Source organism: Passer domesticus, chromosome 3 (assembly GCF_036417665.1).
Source record: "Passer domesticus isolate bPasDom1 chromosome 3, bPasDom1.hap1, whole genome shotgun sequence".
NCBI lineage: Eukaryota > Metazoa > Chordata > Aves > Passeriformes > Passeridae > Passer > Passer domesticus.
This window is the reverse complement of record NC_087476.1, coordinates 34,335,924-34,351,983: the sequence shown is the minus strand read 5'-3', so window position 1 is coordinate 34,351,983 and position 16,060 is coordinate 34,335,924. Positions and strand designations below refer to the sequence as shown.

General features: G+C 38.2%; 1 protein-coding gene across 2 annotated transcripts in view; it reads left to right on the top strand.

The window, feature by feature from the left end:
- Positions 1–16,060, top strand: part of IBTK (inhibitor of Bruton tyrosine kinase) — a 54,607-nt gene that overhangs the window by 9,109 nt on the left and 29,438 nt on the right. For both annotated transcript variants that reach the window (XM_064412528.1, XM_064412527.1), the window contains exons 3-12: positions 2,289–2,385; positions 2,726–2,850; positions 3,697–3,807; positions 4,982–5,152; positions 6,263–6,380; positions 8,103–8,283; positions 9,503–9,626; positions 13,530–13,707; positions 14,398–14,572; positions 15,393–15,986. In XM_064412528.1, coding sequence (XP_064268598.1) covers positions 2,289–2,385; positions 2,726–2,850; positions 3,697–3,807; positions 4,982–5,152; positions 6,263–6,380; positions 8,103–8,283; positions 9,503–9,626; positions 13,530–13,707; positions 14,398–14,572; positions 15,393–15,986 — 1,874 coding nt within the window. The remainder of the gene's footprint in view (positions 1–2,288; positions 2,386–2,725; positions 2,851–3,696; positions 3,808–4,981; positions 5,153–6,262; positions 6,381–8,102; positions 8,284–9,502; positions 9,627–13,529; positions 13,708–14,397; positions 14,573–15,392; positions 15,987–16,060) is intronic.

Below are 16,060 nucleotides of genomic sequence, written 5' to 3'. Positions count from 1 at the left end.
CTAGTGCATGTGTGTATATCTGTGTCTTTGGTATTTGCTTACAGGAGGCCTGTACAGCTTTTCCCCAATATCTTACTTTTCTGTCAGTTCCATAAGTGAACGAGATTTTTTTCTAGCCAGCTCTGCTGATATTCTTCTAAGATGCAGAACAAAACAGTTCATGGAGGATGCTCTCTCTTCTAGTTCCTTAACTGAAGTCTGTCTGCTGTACTGTGTCATAAAAAGGGTGTGTTCTTAAGGTATTATAGCAACAACAGAAACTGATTATAGAATAGAATTATGAAATAGGTGAGATAGAAGGGGATCTCTGAAGGTTGCCTTGTCTAGCCCCTATGCTCAGGCAACATCAGCTAGAGCGGGTTGCCCAGGACTATGTTTGGTTGGATTTTGTGCAGGGCATCAGACATCTCTGTTCCAGTGTTTTACTATCAGTGCAGTAAAAATATGTTTTAGATTTAAACAGGATTTCTTATATGTTAGTTTGTGCCTATTGCCACTTTTTCTGTCCCTGGATATCACTGTGATCCCTACCTCTCACCTCCAATGAGATATTTATTATGTATAAGGCATACTGTCCCCCTCCCCCATCCCAAACCTTCTCTAGGCTAAGCATCCCAGCTCTCTCAGCTTCTCTTTCAATGTCAGATGCCCCAGTCATTATCTTCATGGTCTTTTGCTGAGCTTGCTCCTGTCTGTCCTTATCTGTCTGGGAGTCCAGACCTGAACCCAGCACTCCAGCTGTGCTTGCCAGTGCTGAGTAATGCTTGCTGGCAACACTCTCACCTGCAGCCCTGGATGCTTTCAGCATTTTTAACTCTGAGCTTGCTGGCTTGTGGTCATCTGGTGGTCTACAAGAGTCCCTAAGTCCTTTTCTACTAAGGTGCTTTCTCCAGCTGTACCAGTTCACCGGGTTGTTCCTCCCCAGGGCCAGGATTTGCATTTCCCTTTGTTGAACTTTATGTGGTTCCTCTCAGCCTGTTGCTCCAGCCTGTCAAAGTCCCTTTGAATGTCAGCACAACCCTCTGACTTATCAGCCACTCCTCCTGGTCTCCTGTCATCACCTTTGCTGAGGGAGCAGCACTCTAGCCTATCATCCAGGTCGTTAGTCAAGATGTTAAACAGTACTAGCTCCAGAATCAGCCCCTGGATTCCTAAACTAGTGTGGATGACAGACTTCTGCTGTGGTCTGGAGATGTTCTTGGCTTATTCTCAGACTGTATCTAACTACAAGATTTGCCACTCAGCAATTGGAGTTTGTTTGCACAAATTCAGACCATATGAATATCCCTACAGCCTCTGTCTGCTTGTGAATATTTTAAACATCTTCCAGAAATGAAGAATATCCAGCTATAGTTCAGTCATAAAAATAGGTCAGTCTTTTCTGTTATATGGTGAATTAATCCCAGCCCTGTTGCACTAGCGTTGTCTTTATAATTTGGAGAATGTATGCTGTTCTTCTTCTGGGAAATGTTTTTCCAAATAAAGTTGTATTTCATGTGTTTACCTCTTAAGTGTGAAGTTTGTAAGGTATCCTTTGTATTAGCCATGACCTCAGGTACGCAGGTACAGCTGAGTTGGCCATTAAGTTCTCTTTGAGGACATCTAGAGTTTTTCCCTTTTGGGAAGTGATTGATGGCCCTTGACCTCCTTCCTAAAATCAATGCTTCTGTAGCAGCACTCTGTTGTATTAAGAAAATGGTATTTATAGAGATTGTCTGTGTCTAAGTTCTGAAAGAATGACCTGTACATGCTTTATACCTCTGAAACTTCCCTAGTGCTCTTTCCTGGCTGTGTCCTCTTGCCTTTTCTCAGCAACTGTGAAACTCTGTTCCTTGCTTGTTTTCAAAATAATAGTAGGTTGTTTTTTTTTTTTTAATTTTGTCACTTGTCTAGCTTGTCAAAACTGATACTGTAGAATGCCAGTTTAAGAAAATGCATCGTTTGAAGCTGGTAAATTAATTTCTGGTGAATACTTGACATTCCTAGATGTCAGTACTTTATCTTCACATCTTTTCCTTTGTGTTTTGCTGGTTACAGTTTATTACACAGTCAGTGTTGAGACAATAAAATCCATGTTAATATATCAACAAGATGTGTACATGGCAGAACAGATTTGCAGTGTTTTTGGTTTATTTTAGATTTGCTTACAGTTTACTTGAATCTGAAGATTTTCTTTTATCAGTATTAAATTTCAGTTAAAGATATGTTTTGCTCCTTAAAGGTTTACCTGGTTTACTTCAAGCTGTGCAGTTAAAATTAACTTCAGTTGTTCTCCTCTCCTCTTTCAGCATGGTGTTAGTCTGTATGTTCAGGATAAAGAAGGCTTATCAGCCCTGGATCTTGTGATGAAAGATAGGCCTATCCATGTGGTGTTCAAGAAAACTGGTAAGAAATAAAATAGTCTAATTTGTATTTTGCAATGAGATCTGTTTCAACAACAGATCTGTATTAACGTATGTACCAGTGTGTACAATATTTTCTGGTTTTAATTGGGACTTCATAAATTGTGAGATGCCTGATGCTAATGTTGATCATCTGTACAATATTATTGGAGTATTATGTCATTATATCTTCTTATAATATTAAATGGTTTTAAAGTTAAGTTTTAGGTAAAAAAAATTTCCTCTTCAATATTTAGATAGAAATAGCAGCTGTTGTTTTTTGAAGTCAATGTGCACAATACTGATAAATTTACAAGCTTGAGAGAGGATCTTTTTCATTACAGATCCCACAGAAGTCTACACCTGGGGAAGCAATATAAACTTTACTTTGGGCCATGGTGGTCAGCAGGGTAGACATCATCCTGAATTGGTGGACCTTTTTCCTCGGAATGGCGTGTATATTAAACAGGTATTCCTAATGTAGTACACAGCCCCGTTTCTTGGTGAGGGGTGTGTAAGGGGGGAAATGTAACCAAGGAGTTAGCAAGTGTTGAAGATTTCCATGGAAAAACAGTTCTTGGAGCTTTCCCCTTTCTGCCCACTTCCTTACCTCCCTGCACCCCCAATCACCATGACTGACATTGTGGTTCTCTGTTTTGTGGGGAGAACAGGGGTTTTTATATTATTTACTTTGGATATATGGCCTGTGTGTCATTAAATACATTCAGAAGCTTGACACATCTGTAACTGTTTTGAGCTGCTGACTTCTGTGTGACTCCAGTCACATTTGGAACTGAAGTGGAATAATAAATGTGCTTGGTACATGTTGAATTAAAATTCATCTTGTGTTCAAAGCAGCATATGCTGTTAAGCACATGTCTCTAATAACTTCTTGTGACTTCAGTTTGAGAATATTTGAAACTTTAAAGTACAACTTGAGCAAACATTCAGGGCAGACAATCTGTGCTGCAGTTTTAACATGTTTTCTTTAGCATTTCCGAGGCAGCATTGTGGACCTTAAAACTCAGTCTTTTGAGTTTCTGTTAGCCATGCTGAGGCCATGCTTGATCTTATTTTAATAAACTGAAACTGTTGATCTCTTCAAGTAGCTTAAGGCAGTACATAATATGTTTTAAACAAAGATTTTATGGGTACTATGATTAAATACCACTATCTTACTTCTATTTTCATGAACACATCTCTATTAAGGCAACACTTCTTCGCAAAGTAGTTATGGCAGGTGTTTCAGATTATTTGGGAAAATTAATCTGTCCTTTGTCGCCTATTCCTCATCCATTTTTTGCTCTTTTTTCAGGTGGTACTCTGCAAATTCCACTCTGTGTTCCTTTCCCACAAAGGCCAAGTGTATACATGTGGACATGGACAAGGAGGGCGCTTGGGTCATGGTGATGAGCAAACATGCTTGGTATGCTGTCTTGTGTCATTTCTTGTAGTAGTATGATGTTTCTTTTATTTCTAACAGCAAGTCTAGAAAGGAAATTAGAGTTTCTGTCAGTGTACTTTCAAAATGAGCTTGCCATTCGTTTTAAACCAAACACCTTGCTTCCCACCAAGTAACAGAAAAACTTCTCCAGTACTCATAGTGAGGTGGCAGAGAGTAGAGGAATGTGCATTTAATTTTAGTTTAACTTCAGATAGCTAGATGCTATGATCAAACTTGTGTTTATGGCTGAGTTGATTTAAAGGCCAGCTGATGCTAGATAAGTGGAAGCAAATGTTTTTTGGCTGGGCTTTTTTGGCAGAGAAACAGCAGTACAGTACTGGGAAGCTGTAGTGTCAGGAAGAGGGATGGTGGGGTTGCTTTTTATTAGACTTAAGCAAATTAAGTGAAAAGTCACTGGTTGTTTTTATTTGAATAGTACATTATTGCAATGCATGAAACTAAAATTTGAGAAGACTAAGATATGACGACAATACTATTCTTCGGCTTAAACATCTTATCCTACCTCATAGTGTGCATTTATCTTGCAGCACAGTAATTTTTAAAAATTTCTAATGTCGAGTATTTGGTAGAACTTGATATTCTGTTGCTAAATGCTATAGTGGAACTCAAAATTTCTGTTTTTTTAAAGAAAGTAATTCTGTTAAATTAGGATTTTTTTTTTCAAATTGCTTTCCAAAATTATGGTGTTATGTGGTTGAATAAAGGAGAAGTCATGTTAGAATGCATGAAGACTCAAAGATACAGACCTGCTTCCTTATTCTGTGAAATTTCATTAGGATTATTCTGTGTTGGAGGGAGATAGCTCTAGTGTTGGTGGTATTTAAAATACCACATGATAGTTAATATTTGTTCACCTGTCCTGAAGATGTAGTTTCCAGTCAATTCAGAACTGGTGGTTTAAAATTCACGTCACCTGATAGAAAAGGACATTTCCCTGATAGCATTTCAAATGAAAGTAATTCATCTTACTGCACTGGATGTGGTTGTTACTGACTGTGTTGGAATGCATTTTTGCATTTTATCTATTTCAATATTTGGTCATGACTTTCTGTTGCTGTAACTTTAGTTTCGTAGATGGCCACTGGTTAAAAACAAAACAATATGCCTTTATATCAACTTGTTTTTCCTGATTCAGGTTCCAAGACTTGTGGAAGGCTTAACTGGTCATCAGTGCTCCCAGATAGCTGCAGCTGAGGATCATACTGTTGTTCTAACAGAAGATGGATATGTTTACACTTTTGGTTTGAATACTTTCCATCAATTGGGCATTCTTCCTCCTCCTTCTAATTGCAGTATTCCTAGACAGGTAAAAATAACATCAGTGAAAGCTTAATTGTTTGGTGGTGTTGTTTTGGTTTTTCTTAACAGAATGTAAAATGTGAAGATTATAAAAATAACTCCTAAACTTTTTCAGAACATCAGAGTTTAATGTGAGCTCAGATAAATCTTGATTCTGTGTTATCAGATATCTCAGATCTTAACTGTGTTCTGATAAATGTCTTAGTTTGTAACCTGAACAATACCAAAATTTGTAGTGTGAAGTATGATATAAGGCACAACTGCCAAAACCCTTTTCTTCCCTCTTCCCCAAATTGCTTTGTAGCTCAGGTATTAATCGGTATGTATCACTTGAGAATCATGCTCTTAGCTCCCTTTGAATCATTGGATGATGGCTCTCAGGGTTTGATCATTACATCCTTTGCTGGAAGCACTGGAGTCAGTGCTTTGGGAACACTAGTGGCAGGGAAGAAGGGGTATGGGCATCAGCAGCTTAACTATATTTCAATGCCTGATCTCTAAATGTAATTCTTTAATTTAATCTGAAGTAAGCTTTAATTTAATCTGAAGTAGAGTAACATGGCACTATTCATGTTATGAAAGTGAAAAAGAATGATTGGCCAAAATGCAACAGGATAGTGTTTTGGGGTACCATGTGTTCTTCAGTAGTGTAATGACAGCTCTATATCCACAGTATTTGCTGTGATTTTATCATTTTAATATGGAAAATTAACCTAAATGTGAAGTGTGGAATTAGTAGTGTAGTGTTCTGCACCGTGTTCAGGCCATTAGGACTTACAGGTTTAAACTAGCTGACATTTTGCTGCACCTGAGTCTTCTGTGGCTGTGCTATGCATGTCCTGTTCAGTCTTGTTCATCATCTTACATATGACAGCCTAAGGTGACCTGATTCTAGTTCTGATTAGCTATTACAAAAGGTTTTGTTCTTTTTGTCATTAGTGCAATAGTGCCCCACTTGACAAACTTCTGAAATAAATTGATTTATTAGACTCTATGTGGACTGATATTAGTGCTTCGTTCTTAATGGCTTTAGAAATTAAATGTTGTCAGAAGTTTGTACATGTGAAATTCACCTGTTGCTACTTAATATTAAGATGTACTTTGGATTTGTGCTTAGGTTCAGGCAAAAAACGTGAAAGGTAGAATGGTGATTGGAGTGGCTGCAGGCAGATTCCATACTGTGCTATGGACTAAGGAAGCAGTGTATACCATGGGGCTGAATGGCGGCCAACTAGGTAAGGTAGAAGCGTTCTGAAAGTAAAACCCAGCCATTGAAAGATGTTGTTCATGCTTAACCTGTCATCTGCTTCTGAGAGCAGAAGCCTGGGTGAAGCTTTTTTCTCTCTCTCTCTTGTTTCTTTTTACCAATCTGATGACATCATCCCTTTACACTTCTTTCAAAGAATATTTTTCATTCCTACCAGTTATTTTCACATTTTGAGATGACAGGAGCTTGTCAGATTTAGCTCTCATTTGAACTCTTTTTAACTTTTACCTTCCATGTATCTTATGTGGTTTTGCTACTGAAATGGAATGTTGCTGTGTTGGAAATTACTCCAAGGCAAACTTGTCTCCTTCCAGCAATCTGGCTGGCACTGCCTTTAATAAATTATAAACCAGCCTTCAGCTCTCCTGCCTGTGTCCTTCTTTCATCAAGCACTGTAAACATGCTACTGATAACTTTTTCCATACTGATTTTTAGAATGAAATAGCCCATATCTAGATTTTTTCAGCAATAGCATTACCAGAATCTTCAGTTAACTCTGTCTTATTTTGAAGTCAAGAAAGAACTATTTAAAAATATATTACCAACTAGTGAACTTGATTTTTTGTATGAATGGGACATTTTAATTTTTTTTATCTTTTTTAATAAACAGGTATTGCTATATTGGTTTGGATTTGCATTTTTGCAGTTTTGGGTCTATGGGAAAACAAAAGTATTAGCTATCTCTGGTACTTAATCTGCATCAGCTCTGGCCTCAGGTTCCAGGTAGTTTTGTATTTCTGTGTTAAGGTGTTCAAGGTATGTGAAAAAGCTTGTCTTTGTCAGAGAAATATCTTACTAATGAGTATCTTCTTGTTTGTTTTTGCCTTTTTTTATAAGTACCTATCTTATAAGCTTTTTTAATGGTTGCTTACATTGGGATTATTCTGGCTAGTATGTGGCCCAGTGCAGTACCATAGAGAGACAGCAATTGAATCTTAAGTGATATTATCTGTGTCAGCTGGGCACACTTGTGGACCTGTGGTGATAAACCTTGCCCCCATAAGATGTTTGAGCACTGCCCTACATTGTTCTGTGGCAGGGCTGCTTCCAGCTGTAGAGGCAGCTCTGCTGCTTGTTTCTTGGTATGTGTACCCTGGTGCAGGCATAAGTGCCCTGCACGCAAAACAGGATTATGCCGTGTGTGAGATTCCTGATGTTAGGTTTCTTGTTGCAACAGAGCAGCAATGACTTGTTTTTATTTTATTTTTATAATGTTTTCAGAGATCTTGCATTACAGCTCCAACCTATTCTGTTTCATGTAACTGCTGCCTTCGTGCTTACCTGCAGTTATAGTAATTTTTTTGACAAGCTTATTTTTTGTATTCCAGTGTCCACAATAATCTGTAGTTTATGCCAGTGTTAGGGTATTTCCACTGCATTGAATTTTCTTATAATGAAATAAATACTCTTTTTTTGGAATCAAAGCAGTACCACCGCAGTAAATAGCTTCCCTATTGAATATGCCTTACTTCATTTTTATGTATCAGGTCTTGGTTTTCAGGTGCTTGTAGTGGACTAACAAGTAGATGTGGTGGGTCTCATCTGTCTAAATATTTTGAAGACAAATTGTCCAACTACCTAAAAAATCTTCTGGAATTCGAAGTTTCTTCCAAGTAGTGTCATAAAGTATCCTTTAAATACACAGTGTGTGGAATGGTAAATAATTTTTTGGGTGTGTTGTATTTTCTAGGTTATCTGCTGGATCCTAATGGAGAAAAATGTGTAACTGTACCTCGCCAAGTCTCTGCTCTACACCATAAAGACATCTCTGTGTCCCTGGTCTCTGCAAGTGATGGCGCTACAGTATGTGTTTCTGAAAGAGGAGATATTTATTTACTTGCAGACTATCAGTGCAAAAAGATAGCTTCCAAGTATGTGTTACTTTTCTAATTTGTCATGAAGAACAATAGGGGAAGATTTTACTGTAGTTGTATACTTGCAAGCTATTTTAAAGATTTTTGTGCATAAAGTACAGAAAATACAGTGGCACTCTCTGTTTTCGTCGTTCTTTCATATGAACTAAGACTATAATTTTTGTTTGTTTCTTCTTTTGGTTTTTGGGTTTTTTTTACAAGAGGTTAAGGTGCCATTTAGTGTTTACTGAAGATATTTAAAAAAACACATTAGGAGGAAATATTTTGTGCTGTAACTTTAAAAACATTGAAACTGGTATTTTTTCTTCCTCTGTTACCTGAATTTGTCTAAGTGCATCCTGGTAGAGAGATGTTGAAGATCTGCTGTTCTGTTTATTTATGTTGTTATAATTTTGAATCAGTGATTTGGGGTCTGAATTTCCTAATTAATGTGTAGATATAATACATTATAAAGAGTAATTTAGGTTGCAAGGAGGATGTTGTAAAATCCTCTGGTACATATGCTAAAACCAGGTCGTAAAACCTGTTGAAGAAACTGGATTCTTGACTCATGAATTTAGGAAAATATTTAATTCTGTTCTCTTTTACTTAGTTTGCAATGGCAGATTATAATAGATTTTTTTAGATTTGATTTTGTCCACATAATTCCCCCCCTAGTTTTTTAGCTTGACTTCAAATTCTAACTGTATTTATTGACGTGTTACAGCTTAATGATTACCTTATACTTAATTTCTATATGGCTGTTCTGTGAAGGTTGACACTTGAGGAACCTTATACTGTGTCCTGTGCTCTTATGCTAAGCAGCTGAAAAAAGATAATGAGTATGATTTTGATCACCTAAAAACCAAGACATAGCAAACCCCTGAGAAATGACTTGCTGGGATAGGATAGATGTTTTAATACAAACAGCTGAATAAATTTTTGTAATGATGAAATCAAAGCTACATAATCTACTGATTTTTCACTCATGGAATTTTGTGAAGAACTTATAGATATACAACGTGATATACTTAAAAACAAAAGTTATAGTCTTCTGTAATAATAGCAACTATATTAGTAGAATCAGTAGGATGAAACTAAACATAAGTAATTTTTCAGTGTCACTGCATCAACTTTACTTTTTTAATGCTTGTGTAAATGAAAAAGGTAACTGTCATAGAACCAACATTAAGTACACAATAGGGAGATACTAATTTAACTTTTTGTGTTCTTTCAGACAGCTGAACCTTAAAAAAGTTCTTGTCAGTGGGGGATATTTGGAATATAAAGTAGATACCCAGCATCTTCAAGAAAATGGGGGTCAAAAGACTTGCATTCTGGCACTGGATGAAGCTGGAAGGGTAAGTTGTCATAATTATAATTATATAGCAGGCTGCATAGTGATAAATCAAACTTTAAATGTAAGACAAGACAAAGTCATGCATAGAAAATAACAAATTTCACAGAATTATAGAATATGCTGAGTTGGAAGGGACCCACAAGGATCCTGGCCCTAAATAGGACCATCCCCAAGAGTCACACCAGGTGTCTGAGAGCAGTGTCCAAATGCTTCTTGAACTCCATCATGGTTGGTGCTTTGACACCTTCCCTGGGGAGTCTGTTCCAGTACCCAACCACTCTCTGGGTGAAGAATCTTTTTGTATTAAACCTTCCCTGACAGAGCTTCAGGCCATTCTCTCAGGTCCTGTCACTGGTCACCACAGAGCAGAGATCAGTGCCTGCCCTTTGTTGTACCCTCACGAGGAAGCTGTAACTGCAGTGAGGCCTCCCCTCAGTCTCCTCCAGGCTGAACGGACCAAGTGACCTCAGCCTCTCCTCACAGCTTCCCCTCAAGGCCCTTCACCATCTTTGTTGCCCTCCTTGGACACTCTCTAATAGTTTAATGGCTTGTCTACATTGTGGTGCCAAAACTGCCCCCAGCACTTGAGGTGAGGCTGCCCCAGTGCAGAGCAGAGCAGGACAATCCCCTCCCTTGACCATCTGGTGATGCTGTGCCTGCTGCCCCCAGGACAGGATTGGCCCTCCTGGCTGCCAGGGCACTGCTGGCTCATGTCCAGCTTGCCATTGACCAGAAGCCCCAGGTGCTGCTTTCCAGCATCTCACTACCCACTCTGTCCATACATCCAGGGGTGGCCTATTCCAGGTGCAGAATCCAGCACTTCCCCTTGTTGAACTTCATGTGGTTGGTGGTTGCCCAGCCTTTAATTTGTTAAGGTCTCAATTTGTCTCCCTGCCCTGGGGGCAGTCAGCAGCTCCTCCCAGTTTTGTATCATCTGTGGACATGCTCAGTATCTCTTCCAGTCCTGCCTCCAAGTCATTTATGAAGATGTTGAAGAGAACAGGGCTGAGGAGCACTGTGGAACAACCCCAGTAAATGACAGGTCACCAGTCTGATGTCACCCCATTCCCTATCACCCTTTGTGTCCAACTGATGGGCCAGTTGCTCACCTGTCCCATGATGCGTTTATCCAGCTGTGTGCTGGACATTTTGTCCAGAAGGATCCTCTGAGAAGCAGTATCAAAAGCTGTGCTGAAATCCAAAAAGATTGTCAACTGGCTTCCCTTGGTCAGCTAGGTGGATTACCTTGTCATTAAAAAAAATCAGGTTTGACAAGCAGGACTTTCCCCTCATGAAGCCATGCTGGCTGTGAGCAATGACTGTGCTGTCATTGGGAGGTGTTTTTCAACACCTCCCAGAGTTATCTTCTCCACAACTTTACCAGGTACTGAAGTGAGACTGACAGGATTGTATAGTGTGGGGTTCTCTTTTCTTGCCCTTCTTGAAAAGTGGGACAATGTTCATCAGTAGCTGGGACCTCTGTGGATTTCCAGGACTGCTCAAAAATCATCAAGGGAGGCTTTGGGATGACATCAGCCAGCTCTTTGAGGATTCTCAGATGAATCCCACCAGGCCCCATAGCATTGTAGGGATCCAGCTGGAGCAGCAGATCCCACACAGTTTCAGGGCTGACTGGGAGTGAATCATTCTCACAGTCATGGTCCTCTAGCTTGGGGCACTGAGACCCCCTTGTTGAAGACAGAGGTGTTAAACACCTTTGCCTTTTCTGTGTCCCCGTTTTTGAGGTGATCATCCTCACCCCATAGTGGGCTGATGATAACTCTTACACTGCCTATTGACATTAATATATTTGAAAAAGCTCTTTTTATTGTTCCCCAGTCAGTTTGTTTCTGTAGAGCTGCTGCTGATTTTTTTAATATTAGGGCCATGGGAGGATTACAAAAATAATGTACAGTAGTTTATTTTTAAGTCTATGGACTTTTAATGGCTTTTCAGTGAAGGTGTAAACTTTTTTTTTTGCATATATATTAGTGATTAGATAGAGTATGTGGTTTAGGTTCTTTTTGTTGGTGGTTGTTTTTTTTCCTTCCCATCTCTTCATCCCGCTTATGCCAGGCACCTTTACACCTTTCAAAGTAGTCTCTGGACTTGATGTTCTAGAGCCTTTGCTGAAACACAGCTGTTTGGTAGATAAAATGTCCATTTTATTGTCAAAACGTTGCACCTAAACCGGGTGAATCATTTAGTATTTAAGTGTAGTCCCTCGTTTGTCTTAGAATTGGAATGCCATGGTGAATTTATTATTTAAGTGCTGGTTGACAGGACCCCACTAAATCCCTTTTTTGATCTGCTCACTGAGAGATCTCAACCTTCACTGCCATCTAGTGGTGTTTACAAAGAAGCTTTTCCTACTGAAATGCCTTCTTAAAGAATGTTGAAAAAGGTGCTTGTATATCAAAATAAGGAGCAATGTGGTTATTTCCTTTTCTTTCCTTGCATTTGGCTGAATTATGTTTTGAGATTATCTATCTTTTCATTAGGTCATTAGTTGTCTCAGAGATGATAAACTTTCAGTTCAGTATTTGATCTTGTGATGTGTAGCCTCTAGCATCTGTAGTATTGGTAGTGCCCCTTCAACATCTTTGAGACACTGCTTTAGCAGTAAGAAATTACTTGATCTTCCTGCATCAGAGGAAAAATGTCAATGTGCATTTCATATCTTTGCATGTTGAATACTGATAAGTGCTTTTAGGCATTAGAAATTATTGAATAAGGAGAGGGATGGGATCCTAACACTTGTGTTTACTGAATCAGTGCTTCCTGGTTTGGCTTGATTGCATTTTCTTGAAGGGAGTACTGTTTAGCCTAGAAAATAAAAGTCACAAGAGGAATCTTGTATATACATACTTGAAAAGAAGATGTGAAAAAGAGTCAGTGGTGCCCAGAGCCAGTACCAGAGGCAGTGGGCAAAAACTGAGATAGAGCAGGCTCTGTCTGGATATTGGGAAGCACTGAGGGTGGTCCAGCACTGCCACAGGTTGCCAATTTAGGTTGTGAAATCACTCTCCTTGGAAATACTCAAAAGCTGTTTGGACATGTTCCTGGGCAGCTGGCTCTGGTTAGTCCTGCTTGAGCAGAGCGTTGGACTACACAACCTCCAGAGTTCTCTTTCAGTTTCAACATTCTGTGATTTTTAGGGCGCAAGGCAGGGGAAATTAAATAGGTCACTCAAGTTCTTCTGTCCCTTCCTTATGTGGATGCTACCAGACTTGTGCAGGTCCTTCAGTGGGAGAAAATGAAGGCCTGACTTTAGCACTGCTAATGCCACATTCGGGTTTTACCTTGCCTGGGGCTGTCTTTCAGACATGTACAGTGTGCCTTGTTGGGGTCTTGCTGTGCATGCAGTGCTTCGTATTCCTGAGGGTTTTGAAATTTGTGTTTCATCATGATCTCCATTCTAAACCTAGACTGGTACAGAGAAATTTGAGATTTTTGTCAAACAATTAATAGGAAATGATTTAAATTTCCAGTGTGCTGGGTTGGAATTTTGTCTGATTTATAAGCAAACCAGATGGACAAATCTATTATTTAAGAACTAGATAAAACTTGTTTCGTGACTTGACACCTTTTATTCATTTTGTCAAGATGTCAGTAAAACCTGTCCTATACATGACTGCTGTGAAGATATTTCAGTATTTGGAGAAGCTTTTCAGATGCTCTTCATGAGCAAATGGATCTTGATATCATGATAGATTTTCCCTGTTTTACTTGTGATTTCTCTAATAGATGCTCATAACACTTTATCCTAAAATTTTGAAGAATGTCTTTCTCCTTTTATATACAATTTTGAGATGGCATGTGGTTTAAAAAAGTAGTTTGTAATATGTAACTGCTTTTAAATGATGTTAAGATCTTCCCTTATTTTTAAAATTTGATATTACAGGTGTTTTGTTGGAAGTCATCTAACAACTCCATGAAGCAGTGTCGTTGGGTGTATGGCCGGCAAGTCTTCATGTCTGATGTTGCATTGAATGAGAATGAAATAATGTTTGTCACACATGATGGTGAAGCTTTTACAGGGAAGTGGATGGAAGAAGGGAAAAAAAACTCAGAAAAGAAAGGTTTGCTGTGATTTCGTAGTGTTTTTTAAGTACTTTTAAATCAGTAAAAAAGTTTAAATGAATCTTTACGATCTCTAACAGTATTATGTGGCAAGTTTGTTCTTTCCTCTGTGACTGACAGTTTTTAGCATTTCCTTAGTAATACTAAGATTGACTTTGCAGCCTCCAGCTTACCTTTAGGTGGAGATTTCTGGGAAGAAAAGTACTTCTGAAGAACAATAGTAGCACAATGGTCTAATGTAATGATCTTGCCACATACTAGATGATGAGTCTGAAGAGAATTGGTATTGAGCAAGAGAAGGAGCATATATTTGCTTGCACTGCTAAGTCTCTGAAACCTGTTTCCCAGTTCCTTATCTGGGCACCTATTCTGGGACCCTATTCAGGGTCCAAAGCAACTTCTACCTTATTAACTTGGGTCATATTACTGAAAGTAGGTCCTGATGGTTTGTTTTTCTGCAAGGAGCATACCTGTCTCATACAGGACAAAATTTTATGTGAAACTGTCAGCTCTCCTCATATGTATTCTGTAAATAAGCAAGCTGAAATCTTCAGCATGGCTTAGTCTTACTTAATTACTCTGTCAGTGGATATACAGAAGTCATAGTCTTGCCTTTTTGTTGTATTAGTTGTATTTTAATTAGCAGGATCTTTCTGTGATCTGTATTCATTTTGTGGTTTTTTTAACAGAACCTGTATCAAGCCTTCAGCATCCTTCATGTGATGTGTCTTGTGAACATGATACACCCAGTGTGTATGAAAGAATTCGACTTCAGAAGTTGACTTTTGTCCACCGAGCTGTCAGTATTGCCACTGATCCTAGTGGCTGCAATTTTGCTGTATTACAATCAGATCCTAAAACCAGGTATATTTAAGTTAACAACAGTTGTAATTTTTCCCTTTTTTATGTGTGATTGAGATTGAATAATTCTTTTCCAAACCGTTTTTTGGCTCATACAGAAGTCACAATAAATACAGTTATCCATACTGCTAGAGAACAGTACTTTGTTAGTAATGATGTTGAAGTTATCTAAAGGCCTCGGCTTATGTATTTGCATAATAGTAGACTGTATTGATGTTTTATCTGAATAAATAAGGCAAGCATTTGCCATGTATTTCCTAACACACTCTGAGTTCTAAATATTGTAGAAATTCACCCCTTCAGTAATCACCAATAATCAGCTTTTAAATAAAAGCGACAAGTGAATTTTTGTTTGTTTGGAAATAAATGTATAAAGTAAAATAAATAAGTAGAATACTGGACCATGGTTCTTATGCTCTCATAATGGTTTCCAACATTTGTGATAAATAGCTGAACATTAGCTTTTGTCCCTTACTGCTTTAGTTTGTAATATGAAGTACAGCAAGCATTTCTGTGTTTTCATCTTGGAAAAATGAGATGAAGATAAGATAGTTCTGATAACACTGTTACAGTATAAAGGCAAAATACTGTATACTGTAAATATACTGAAGGTAGACAGATCTTATTTATGTAGTTTAATTGCCTAAATACCATATTATTAGTTATTTTTGTAAAGAACAGGACAAGAAATGTTGAGCAGTGCAGCAATGTAAGAAACAAAGAAACCAAATGGAAACATCATTGTTCTCCTCATTAAACATATTATGTAAAATGTGATGAAGGTTTTAAATAATCTTTGCTTATGGATTTATTTTTGTTTTAGTCTCTATGAAATTCCAAGTGTGTCACTGTCAAGTTTTGGAGTGGATTTTGGTAAACTGTTAGATGAAACAGATGAAATGGACAGCATTCATGATGTGACTTTTCAGATTGGCACAAGAATGTACCCCGTGCACAAATACATCTTGGCCGTACGCTCCGACTTCTTCAATAAGCTCTTTGTTTCCAGTGACAGCCAGCTAGACACTCCAGACATCTACCGTAAAGATGAAGATGCTGTTGGATGTGATCTCTATGTAATTGAGAAGGTCCATCCAGATCTGTTTGCATATCTTCTGCAGTACATGTACACTGATACGTGTGATCTTTTGACTCATGGTTATAAGCCAAAAATCTCATATAAAGAAAAATCAGATGAATATCAAGATACTTTAATTTCTAATCTTAGCAAAATGAGCTTTGATGAAGATGTCAATGGAAAGTCTGCATTTGAGATTTATAGAAATAATCAGGTGCAAGTTATAAATGAAAAACAGAAGAGCAAGTCTAAAAAAGGCAAAGCTGGTGATGAAGCTAACCTCATTAAAATGTTGCAAAGTGCAGCAAAGAAGTTTGGGCTCAGCAATTTAAGTGAACGGTAGGTGAAAGGAAATGCATTTCTATTTTGACGAGCTCTCCATGGAGTTTTTTTATGTAAGCTAATCTAACTAG